The sequence below is a fragment of the Eurytemora carolleeae genome, unplaced genomic scaffold (genome assembly GCF_000591075.1).
Source record: "Eurytemora carolleeae unplaced genomic scaffold, Eaff_2.0 scaffold839, whole genome shotgun sequence".
Classification (NCBI taxonomy): Eukaryota; Metazoa; Arthropoda; class Copepoda; order Calanoida; family Temoridae; genus Eurytemora; species Eurytemora carolleeae.
Genome location: NW_019396749.1, coordinates 227798 through 240301, shown reverse-complemented (window position 1 = coordinate 240301; position 12504 = coordinate 227798). Strand labels below are relative to the sequence as shown.

Below are 12504 nucleotides of genomic sequence, written 5' to 3'. Positions count from 1 at the left end.
TTTAGGTTTAAGCCTATACTACTGGAAAATGCAAATCAACCCCAATTAAAACCAATAATTTGATATACATCATGATATTTTTCTAGGGGGGGGTAAAAAAATTTCTAGGGGGGGGTAAAAAAAATTCGGCGCGCTTCGCTCGCCAAATTAAAAATATTTACCCCCCCTACAAAATCCTTATATCCGCCCCTGGTAGAGCTTTTTGTAATAAGTTGGCACAAACGATATTCATTAATTTGTAGTGATTTTTAGTTTTTAGGATTTTAAATCAATTAAAAACAATTTTGAATGATAAACCGTAATGTTTTTTAGAGGAGCATATGGCACTGTAGTTTTAGGCCAATGGAAAGGGGAGAAATGTGCTGTCAAGGTAATAAAAAAATATAGGAAAGATTATAAAAAAATTTTAACTGATTTTGAACACAGTTCAGAAAAGCTTGAATTTAATATATTGAGAAGAACTTTAACCAATTTCTCTTTTGTTGGTTCAAAATTAAAATCTAGGATTTTCATAAATTCAGAGTCTGAAAACTTGCTCATTGTTTAACCAAACGCACAATTTTTCTAACTTTGCGCATATTGGTGTAGTGCTAGTTAGAATAAGCTTTATCAATAGTAGTAATTGGGAAGCGTTATTATGGCCAGTGTAGCTTCTGAAAACAATACATGGCCAAAAAAACGGTTAATGTGGCTGTCAACGTAATAAAAAGTATTGAAATAAAAGCAGTTAATGTGGCTGTCAACGCAATATCAAGTGTTGAAATAAAAGCAGTTAATGTGGTTGTCAACGCAATATCAAGTGTTGAAATAAAAGCAGTTAATGTGGTTGTCAACGTAATATAAAGTATTGAAATAAAAGCGGTTAATGTGGTTGTCAACGCAATATCAAGTGTTGAAATAAAAGCAGTTAATGTGGCTGTCAACGTAATATCAAGTGTTGAAATAAAAGCAGTTAATGTGGTTGTCAACGTAATATCAAGTGTTGAAATAAAAGCAGTTAATGTGGTTGTCAACGTAATATAAAGTGTTGAAATAAAAGCGGTTAATGTGGTTGTCAACGTAATATAAAGTGTTGAAATAAAAGCGGTTAATGTGGCTGTCAACCTAATATCAAGTGTTGAAATAAAACGTCACACCTGAGTTCAGGACTTTATTCAGCAAATTTTAACATTCATATTTAGTAAAGTTAAAACCTGCAAAAAAATTCAATCAATTACAAAATAATGATAAAACAAACTAAAAGACAAAGGTCTTGGTTTGGAAATCTCAGAAAAGAACTTTGTATTAAAACAAAAATAATTTAAAATTAAGAAGTTTGTCTAAACTGCATTGATACAACTATAATCAAGTGTTATTTCCTTCACAGCAATTTAAAATAGGAAAGAAGTTATTTACAGTACCTAAAGAAGCCATAAAAGTAGAAGTTACTGGACATTTAGTCCAGTTTGAGTGGTGGTTTACATAATTCTGAAATTTTGTTTGTTTAATGTTAAATCAATGTTCACAATATCAAATTTTAAGATTATTTAATGACGCAAACTTGCTAATTCATTAGTATGCTGATCCATGTCTTTCTTATATAATAATGATCTCCTTTACACACATGTGTGAAAGATCTGTGCAGAGGAAAGGTAGGAATTTAATACTCTGGAGTTTCCAGGTATCGAATTATGACTTAAGTAGGACGACATTTGCTTTGATATTTTAACTCAAGTACCCCTCCATATTAAAAATAGACCCGATTCTTAGCAAAAATTTGGAAAATATCCTTTTTTATTCCAAAGTTGAAAATTCTTTTTTGTTTTTCTTTGTTACATGTAGCAAAGACATAATTTACAGAATTCAACATTTAAAGACGATAAAGCACAAATATCTTCCTCATAGCTCAGGGTTCCTCCCAGAGCAAATTTGGGTCAGTTTACCTGACCTGCTGCACTTTCAGATTTGGAAAACTACTGCAAATTTTGAGAAACGTGCCAATTTTGTAGAAAAATCTGCCCATTAGGAGAACAGAACTGCAGATTAAGCAATTAAGTGGAAAAGTCTACCAATTTTAGTCAAAAATACCAATCGAGATATTCAGTTGGTAACGTTTTTCATATTTCATAAATAAATAACTGCCATAAAGTGTGCCACAAATAATGTCTTGGCACATAAAATCTGCCACATATGCGATAGAAGATCGGAAAAACTGCCACAAACATATTCCAAATGCATAAAATCTGTCACACAAATTATGAAGAGCTTAAAATCTGCCACAAAATTATGTTACATAACAAATGCCACAAGTTGTACTCTGACACATAACACCTGCTACAAATGTAATTGAAGCATAGAAAATCTGCCACAAACATAATCCAAATGCATAAAATCTGCCACACAAATAATGAATGAGCTCTGCCACAAAATTATGTTATATCAAAACAAATGCACCAGTTATGCCCTGACACATACCACCTGCTACAAATGCAATCAAAGTTTTAAAAATATGCCATTTTTATTATTTAAAATTATAAAATATGTCGCAAACATATTTCACCGCAAAAAAATGCTTCAAGTTATGTCTTGGCACATAAAAAGTATCCAAATGGAAACACATGGAAATGCTACAATTGTAATAAAATCTCATAAACTAGGCCACAAAAAGATCATCTAATTGCATATTATATTCAGAAGGGGAAGGGGACATTATCCTGCAAATGCACAATATCTTCTCAATACAGGGGGGGAAGGGGGCGGTGCCCCACCTAGACCTGTAAACGGGAGGCGTAGCCCCCCCCCCCTAGAAATCAGAGTTTTCTCACTTTTCAAATCTAAAACTGAAGAGTCAAGAACATAAAACAAATCATCAGTTTTTATCTGCTAGTTTGTTTTTGCCCCCCTAGGAGCTCCACGGGGGGGAGGGGGGCAAAAAATATTTTGAGCTTCGTGCATATTTTGCCTCCCCCCCCTCCCCCGACTCCCCCCCCAGATTTATTTCTGTTTACGACCTTGTTCTCAATTATAGCTTGTTAGAGAACAAAATCATGTTTTAAAACAGACAAAATATATATCTAAAGTAAAACATTCTGTGTTGTTAGTTGAAATCAGTTTTTTAGCCTTGATTCATAAATCTTAACATCTTCCGAAGGTTTTCACTTTAAAAAAAAAGTTATTTTTGATTGGGAAAATTTTTATTGGAATTAGGAAATGCTCTCACAGACAATAATTCACTATCTGTGCGAGGGTGGGGGGGGACAAGTTTAATTTATTTAATATTTCGTTCTTTTAAATAATCTCAGATCAGCTTGGATAAATAAATTTCTTAATTTCTTATTAAATGGTTGTGAGTGCCATTTCAAATAAACCTCCACTCAAAGATGGCAAACCTTGTTTCACAACCTTGTTTCTAAATTGCTATCTCTGATCAAGCACAAGTTATAAACTAATGTACATAACTTTGAAAACTGACTATTTTCAATTGTAGTTTCTCTACTAAAGTAATATGGCCATTTCTACTACAGTAGAATATATAGGAAATATCTCAATTAAACACTTGTAAGATTAAAACCACAGATCAGGGATACAAGGATACCTAGCTATGTGAATCGGGAATTGACATCTTTGCGTGGAGGGTCACTTGAAATTAGGCTTACAGTCCCTTTAATGTTGTTTTCAGGTTATGGAAAAGGAGCAAGGAGTAGGAGTAAGTGCTAGACGAAGGAAATCTCTGGAAAGTGAACTCCAGGTTTATAATTATATAATTCTAATATTTCAACTCATGAGTTCCATCAATAAACCAATCCAATCTATATTTGACAAAAACTTGATTTTTTCAGTAAAATATTCTTTAATAGCTGGCTAATTAAAATTGGAAATTAACATTTTTTGTGATTCATAAGATTAGAAAACTAAAAAAACATTCTAATTTTACTAAAGTTTTTATTTCAATTATTTATTAACTCTGCTCTGCTAAAACACACTATTTCATCGGTCAGTGTATTGCATATCCACACACCGAAAGCATAAGGTGGTACATGAAACCTATGCAAAGCAAGCCAAATTTCTGGAGTTACTTAAAATCATAATAATTTTAAGGCTTTGAAGTTAGAACATGAAAATATAGTCAAGGTTCATGGAGTATTTGCAGCAGAAGAAAGGTGGGAAAATTTTATTTATTTGTTAGGACAAATCTTCTATCTTTCTAAGTTCTGACTCGTCTTCTCTCTTTCTAAGTTCTGTTACATTTTCTATATTTCTAAGTTCTGGCACATCTATCTTTCTAAGTTCTGACTTGTCATCTTTCTCTCGATGTTTTAACACATGAGTTGTGCTGTTATTTATTAAAACTTTCTTTCTTTGTTTGCCCCAAGTGCACTTCCTTGGAACCTGAAAAATATAAATATTGCCATGAGCTTTAATTGCATTTTGGATAATTGGCTGTGCTTTGCATCAGACCTCTGATCATGTAAGACTCATTATACAATACATTGCAAGTCCTGTTGTAGGTTGTTGCAAGATATCTTTGTGATCCAGCATCACTCACTTGTAGCATCTTTCAACAGTAGTGTGGGAGCAAGAGAGGTGCTGGGGCTTAGGTTTTTAGCCCTGATGGCGGTCTGGGCTCTCCAAGATTTTCTTATATCCTTTCCTTATCTTATTGTATGTTTAGGTATTCCGTGATAATAATGGAGTATGTTGGGAGTAGAAATTTACATAGATTGCTCATTGAGACTCCAGATAAAGTCTTAGGTAAATTTTACTGGTAAAACAGGCATTTAAAATTTTAAAAAAAAATATGAAAGGACTAGAAGGATTTTATCCTATCGAAAAGACTGTTCAGGGAGATTAATTCTTGAAAATGATCTGTTGTATAATTCTAACACTTTGTTCAAATTTACTAAAACTTTTCTATCACTTAATATTTTTTTCTTTGATCAATCAAATTGAAAATTGAAAAATCAAATAAATTGTATAATTATGCATCTTTCAAATAACCCTCAATACAAAGATGGCAATGCCCGATTTACAATGGTACCCTTAAACGCATTGTTTAATGAAGTATGAATTAGTTAACAATGTTATTTCTTTGTTTTTCTTTAATGTTTGTTTTCATTTGCGAGTTCTCTTACAGAAATGAAAAAATGATTTTTTTGGAAATTAACAATTTCCGAGTCAAAAAACAACGTTATTTTCCGCAGTTTTTATCAGGTTAAGGTTTCAACGGTACCGTTGTAAATCAAGCATTAGCACACTTGCATGGAGGGTCACTTAAAATTATACTTACAGTCCCTTTAAGTTCTCATTAAGTATTCATTTTGATCAGGTAGAAGTTGGTTATTGGGTGTTGGAAGGCAGATCAGCTCAGCTTTAAACCATTGTCACTCCAGAGGAGTTGTCCATATGGATATCAAGGTTAGCGGTTTTAAGGGTATCCGATATGATTATCAATTAGTTTCTGGGATAATATCGAGTAATTTTACCTGCCTGTACCTTTTACAAGTTTAAAGGGATTGTGAGCATAATTTCAAGTGACACTTAATTCAAAAATAGCAATGTCCGATTGACATTGGTATCATTAAAAGCTTTGTCTGATCTAGTGTGAATTATATTTTCTTATTTTTGTTTCTTTAAACTGCTCATTTTTATTTGAGGTTTCTCTGTGAAAGTGACATGCACATTTCTTGCTTGTAAGAAGCAATAAAAAAATTCTCAGAAAAACGACGATATCTTCCACGTTTTTGATCAGAAAGGGTGCAAGGGCAAAATCGGACCTTTCCATCTTTGCAGGGAGTTACACTTGAAATCGTGCATTCAAGATGAAGTTGTACATTTTTAGTATCTGTTAATGAAAAAGAAGTAACCCAATTGATATAACAAAACGTTCTTATTTATAGATTAATAATGTCACTGAATAAATGTAACCAGGTCTATATTTCTGCTCATTATCAAGGTTTAAAAATTGGCACAATTGAAAGGACACCATGTATTAACTTTTGTCTATTATAGCCTGCTAAGTGCTAATATACTTGTCTATTATTGCCTGCGAAGTGCTAATATACTTGTTTATTTTAGCCTGCTCGCATACTCTTTTTATTATGGCCTGCTAATATACTTGTTTCTTATAGCCTGCTAATATACTTGTTTCTTATGGCCTGCTAATATACTTGTTTATTTTAGCCTTCTGACATACTCTTTTATTATTGCCTGCTAATATACTTGTTTATTATCGCCTGCTAATATACTTGTTTATTATAGCCTGCTAATATACTTGTTTATTATAGCCTGCTAATATACTTGTTTATTATGGCCTGCTATTATACTTGTTTATTACAGCTAGGGCGTCATTACTGGAGAATGATAGGTTTTGGAACAAACAGAAGGGAACAGAACAGAACGCACTATTTCAAAAAAGTAGGAATGATCGTTCTTTCAAGGAAACAAATGGAATGTAACTGAATTGAACGAACAATTGAAATAAGTAGGAACACAGCCACCACTAATTGTAGCCTTCTAACATACCTATTTATTATAGCCAGCTAATGTGCTTGTGACAAGTAGTGGAGTATGTAAGCTTGGAGATTTTGGCTGCAGCGTAGGTGTGGACTCGGGGGATGTACCCCTTGGTAAGCATTTTATGATAACTATCTACTGCAAGCCTCCTGGTAACATTTTTCTTTCTTTTTTTTGCCAATGTGACTAAGATTAAAAGCATCTTGGGGCCAATTTTTACCTTAAATTTTGAGGGGTATCTAGATCAAACACCATTGATTGATTGACAATGCAAATAAATCTTCTAATATTTGTAGATCACAGTTTGGTTGGTACTCCTGGATATCAAGCTCCAGAATTCTTGAGAGGTGGGCTTCCCCATCCTCTCTGTGATGTTTATTCTTTTGGAATTCTTCTATGGCAGTTGGACTCCAGAGAAGTTCCATTCCAGGTATTACCTTTTTCCTTTGGGGTGAGTTAAAACCTTTGGCTCAATCCTAGTTTTCTGGATTTATGCCCCCCCCCCCCTTAACATCCAATTTTGCAATCTCAAAAAAATAAATAAATGCTGATATTTAATTAAAGACGAATATACTAGGAAGGCCCAGCCTACCACCTCATTGTGCACAACTGGGGGATAGCATAACTCAAATCCAGAATTCAGAAAAATTCTTAACTTTTCTGGAGCAACACCTCTAATTACAATGGCTAGGATGTTTCAGAAGGCTAAAAAAGGGGAGAGGGGTTCTGACATCACACACATACAAGATGGAGGATTTGGGAATTTAGAAAATGTGCACCCATAATATTTTATCCACTCATTTAACAGAAATGAGGAGTACTTTAAAGATACCCCTTTATAAGGGGGTGGGGGGGGGGAGTAGATATTTGAACCTTTGATGAAAAGGGGGGTTGCAAATCCTTTAAAAAATCTATATTTTACATTGTTGTGACAGGGCCAGCACCCTCAGACAATTATGTTCCGTTGTGTATCTGAAGATGCTAGACCTTCAACACCCACCAGGCACTTCATTAATCTACCTGGATTTAAGAAAATATACTTGTAAGTATACACTATCCAGGGGTTTATATTTTCTTACCTTCCACACCCACCAGGCACTTTATTAATCTACCTGGATTTAAGGAAATATACTTGTAAGTATACACTATCCAGGGGTTTATATTTTCTTACTTTCAACACTCACCAGGCACTTTATTAATCTACCTGGATTCAAGAAAATATACTTGTAAGTATACACTATCCAGGGGTTTATATTTTCTTACTTTCAACACTAACGGCACTTTATTAATCTACCTGGATTCAAGAAAATATACTTGTAAGTATACACTATCCAGGGGTTTATATTTTCTTACTTTCAACACTCACCAGGCACTTTATTAATCTACCTTGATTCAAGAAAATATACTTGTAAGTATACACTACCCAGGGGTTTATATTTTCTTACTTTCAACACTCACTAGGCACTTTGTTAATCTACCTGGATTCAAGAAAATATACTTGTAAGTATACACTATCCAGGGGTTTATATTTCCTTAAAAAATATTTTTTCCCCAAGATTTAAGTTCAGTATGTTTGCTATGAGTGCGAACAATTGTTCAGCAATTAAATTACTAAAGGACAGTTGCATAAAACAAAGAATTATAAGAGTTATAAAGGGATATATCAAAAGTTTACCAAAAATTTGGTTCATATCCCAAAATTCCATAATCCATAAGAATAACCCTTTTATTTGTTCCAGAAGGGGGTTGATCAAAAAAGATGTACACTGTACAGTGAGCAAACTGATTTGTGATTATGCTTTAAGTTGGTTAAAATTATAGAGTATGTTAAGGCCACCACATTTATGTTTACAAATGGACCTTTGGATGGTTTGTATTAAACTTTTTATAAATTATATTGTTGACATGTATCTTGTTTTTAGGTCATGTTGGAGTAGTGATGTGAACGATAGACCTACAGCCTGTACAATACATTCTAGGTAGCAGATGTTTTATTTTGAACGTGTCAGTTTTGGGGGGTTCGTTGGCTGGTCTTCATGAACTTTATCTAATTGTTGAATTTAAAAAATAAAAAAACTTATAAATTTCAATTCACTCAAAAGTTGCAGTTTTTGAATTTTGAATAAACAATTTTTTAAAAGAAACATGTTTTAAAAAAAAATTTAATTTCTTTTCTATATAGGTTAGTGTCTCTGTTAAGTTCTCTATCAGCTCCTACATCTGCTAGAAGCATGACAGCTTTAAGGATCTAAAACATCAAGATAATGTCATTATTGTCGTTTTGTTTGATAATCTAACCCTGAGTCATCCTACAATTTGTTGTCTTCCAATCCTTCAACAGAAGAAGAACTCGGGAGAAGGTAAATGCATTTTTTTAAATTGGTATTTTGATCTTTTTCTGTCCTAACATCTGATTGGGTGTTCATTAAATGCTGATGGAGTTATTTTCTTAATTGAAAACGTTTAATGAAAATAAATTTAGTTGTCATCTTGTTTGATTCGTTTTTTATTGTTTTAGAATATTTGGGCTTTCAGATTGCTTCATAAAAATCTATGTTTTTCTTATTTCTTATGTCACTGGAAGAGTAGGCCGGAACAACAACAAAAAACAGTATCTTTTTAACAAACGATATCATAACATACTGTCATATAACATTATTGGAAAACGTAATTTCAAGGTCCGATTTATAATGGTACCCTTAATGGTTTGTATGTTCAAGAATGAATAAGGTACCCATGCTCCTGTTTTTGAAAACTATTTTTTTAGTGGGTTTTTTTGCAAAAAATAATTGCCTGTTTTTGGCATCTGTGAAAGAAATTTTCGCAGTTTAACAGAATATAAACGACGCTATCTTGTATAATATTGATTAGCTTTAAGGAAACCGTTGTTAACTGGCCATGTCCCTCAATTTTAGATCAGTTAAACTTTTAGATTTCTGAAGGATCTTAAAGGTCATCAAAACTGAAATATAAAAAAGTCCAAATATTTAGGCCAATTTTTTTCGAAATATGGATATAAAAATGTCATAATTAAAGGGAGTGACCGGCAATGTATCGTAGTTGAACTGAGATTGAAGTTTTGTAAAGAATTTTTTTAGGATTCTTGAGACCTTTCAAGATGTTTTTACCTTGCATATTTGTTCAGCAAGAGCTCAAATTCAATTTTTAAAATTATCTTTTAATGTCCATTCTGGAGAGATGATTTTGAGAATCGGGTTTTTAAAAATTATTCAATAACAACGACGATAAATCTAACAAAAATTCTAAAGTCAACTAATTGGTTCTTTATGAACATATTTCACAAAAGAAATTTGTCAATAAATCAATGTTAAAATCAATCATTTCCATTTCATCATAATATTGAATTTCATATTCTTTACAAAGGGGGGGGGGCCACAAAACGTATTACTCTCCGGAAAATTTAAACAGTGTTTAAACATAACTTAGAATTGTCGTAGGAGGCTGATTTTTTGCATGCAAACTCAGAATTATGTATATTACGTGCATTTTTTGGTTTTGAAGGAATCTGAGCAAAAGTGCGTGCGCGCGCGCGTTTTTTTGTGANGTTGAATTTTTTTAGCGCATATTTGTTTCAAGAGTGTCAGGAAAAATTTTCAAGTGCAATTAATGAAGTTAACATTGATTTACTGTCAAAAAAGTCGCATTTTTTCACAAAAAACGCGCGCGCGCGCGCACTTTTGCTCAGATTCCTTCAAAACCAAAAAATGCACATAATATACATAATTCTGAGTTTGCATACAAAAAATCAGCCTCCTACGACAATTCTAAGTTATGTTTAAACACTGTTTAAATTTTCCGGAGAGTAATACGTTTTGTGGCCCCCCCCCTTTGTTCGCAGATTTCTTTAAATTCTTCAAATGTCGTCTTCTCAATAAACATGTAGGAAATCTACAGAAAACTTTTGTGAACAATGAGACATTACAGAAACTAAGAACTGAAAAAGATTTGTTATTTTGGATGATAGAGGTATTTTTTATTTTCTCAATCTGTTCCTAAACAACTTATTAGTTTACTGTCGAAGTTTTGTTACATTTTTCGTGGTCGTCATTGAATAATGAAAAAAACGATTCTCAAAATCATCCCTCCAAAAATGGATTTTCTATGAGGAATTTAAAGATTTATTTTGCGCTCTTGCAGAACAAATATGCACTGTAAAAACGTCTAATGGGTCTCAAATGAATTCTAAAAAATTACTCTACAATACTACCTTCTCAGTTCAACTACTGTACATTGCCGGTAACTCCCTTTAAAGGATGTACAAAGTTGAAATGAATATTTAAATTAAGTAAATGATAAGATGATGTTCAGGAACCTGTGTGGAATCACAACAAAGATGTCAACAAACACATATTTTTCTATAAATGTGCACAAATGAGATTGCATAAATATTTTAACTAGTTTATTGTTGTTTAGTTAGAAGTTGTTTAGTAACACTTCATTATGTTATAAATATTTTCCCTTCTCGTCTACAAACAGGGATGTATATTTTTTTTAATTAACCCCCTCCCCCCTCGGAACCTCTGGGGGAAAATATTTTTGATGATCTGCGATAGAAAATAAAAAATTGGAATGAAAAGGCAAGTTTTTTATCCTTTTCCATACTTACTCAACATTTCATTTATTTTCTCCTAAACATTCCAATTACCAATTTTTCCCCAATTCAGCCAAAGATGATTTTTGAAACAATTTTTCAGGAAAATATTCACCCCTGTCTATAGATGTTGGGCCAATGACCTTGTTAATCTGACATGAATACGACCTCCACAATGAAATTTTTGGTCAAGTTTTATAAATCAACATTATGATAAAATTATTGTGCGGGCTTATTGAAGGTTTTATTAGATTTCAAAATTTCTTTTTTTTAAGTCGTAGGGTTTCACTCTAGTTCAGCCCGCCTTATTCTGTTGCATAAAACGCGTTGGGTCAACCACCTACTTGGTACACTAGACGGGCCGGTACGGTTAGGACTAGATTGCAGCATCCTTGTACTGGCTCGGATATGCAACTTCTAAACTTGTGTAACGTTTAAAGGATGCCTTTTTTGAATTTTTTAAATTTTGAAATTTAACATGAACTTGAATAAATATAAGCCGTGCGCCATTATATATTGTAAATATATCTGTGATTTATTTATTATAGATGTTAGGAAGTCAAATTATTTTAATAACTTTTATTTTTTTGTTCAAAAAACATATTTTATAAAATCCATTTGACTTCCATATAGTTTTGTAAGCTGTGATGTATGTATAGGTATAGAAAATTCTTAGGAAAAAATTCTAATCATTTTATGAAAATCACAAAATAAGATTAGTAGACAAAAGTATAGATCTATTCAATAAAGATTAAATCTTTCAATTTGTTTTATTTGGAAAACTTTTGACTATCAATTATAACTCTAGTTAGGACGCAAATGTTTTCTTATTCTCGATTTCTTTTTTATTTTAGTGGAAATTGGGCCTCTGAACTAATAATCGAAAGGCTTTTATGTGTATTGTTAAAATTTCTAACTCCAGTCGTAACAGTTGTCTTCTTATTCCCCAGTAATATGGGTCAAACTTAAAAAAAACAAGAATTTGTTAATATTTTTTAGCATGTCTGAAAATATGCACAGGACCAATCTTTTTTGAGAATTCTTAGTGTCTAAAGAAGGAGCGAAGACTACAACCATTCAGCATCTGATCTGTTACAACTTCTATATGATCTATTGCAACTATATCTATGATCTGATCTATTACAACTATATCTATATGATCTGTGGTCCCTGGTATCCATGGTCTGATCTATTGCAACTATATCTTTATGATCTGTGGTCCCTGGTATCCATGATCTGATCTATTGCAACTATATCTATATGATCTGTGGTCCCTGGTATCCATGATCTGATCTATTGCAACTATATCTATATGATCTGTGGTCCCTGGTATCCATGATCTGATCTATTGCAACTATATCTATATGATCTGTGGTCCCTGGTATCCATGATCTGATCTA

The 12504-nt window shown here is 32.7% G+C and overlaps 1 protein-coding gene and 1 long non-coding RNA gene across 2 annotated transcripts; both read left to right on the top strand.

The window, feature by feature from the left end:
* The first annotated feature begins 271 nt into the window (after positions 1 to 271).
* LOC111708187 (serine/threonine-protein kinase mos) lies at positions 272 to 10989 on the top strand. The gene is made up of 11 exons (XM_023481486.1): positions 272 to 370; positions 3659 to 3727; positions 4078 to 4139; positions 4652 to 4731; positions 5306 to 5394; positions 6515 to 6605; positions 6789 to 6922; positions 7428 to 7534; positions 8415 to 8471; positions 8675 to 8852; positions 10822 to 10989. Exons 1-10 carry the CDS (start codon positions 302 to 304, stop codon positions 8742 to 8744), a joined length of 828 nt encoding a protein of 275 aa, XP_023337254.1. The 5' UTR covers positions 272 to 301; the 3' UTR covers positions 8745 to 8852; positions 10822 to 10989.
* Positions 10990 to 11231: 242 nt separating this feature from the next.
* LOC111708188 (uncharacterized) lies at positions 11232 to 11868 on the top strand. Its single transcript, XR_002766604.1, has 2 exons — positions 11232 to 11622; positions 11738 to 11868. It is a non-coding gene; the product is annotated as an uncharacterized LOC111708188 (long non-coding RNA).
* Positions 11869 to 12504: the final 636 nt, after the last annotated feature.

Bases quoted from the DNA above. Each gene is read 5' to 3' on its own strand.
- LOC111708187 (XM_023481486.1), top strand. From the start codon at position 302: ATGTTTTTTAGAGGAGCATATGGCACTGTAGTTTTAGGCCAATGGAAA. The intron at 3,728-4,077 runs GTTTATAATTAT...AATAATTTTAAG, and splicing joins CTCTGGAAAGTGAACTCCAG to GCTTTGAAGTTAGAACATGA. The intron at 5,395-6,514 runs GTTAGCGGTTTT...TATTTATTATAG, and splicing joins TTGTCCATATGGATATCAAG to CCAGCTAATGTGCTTGTGAC.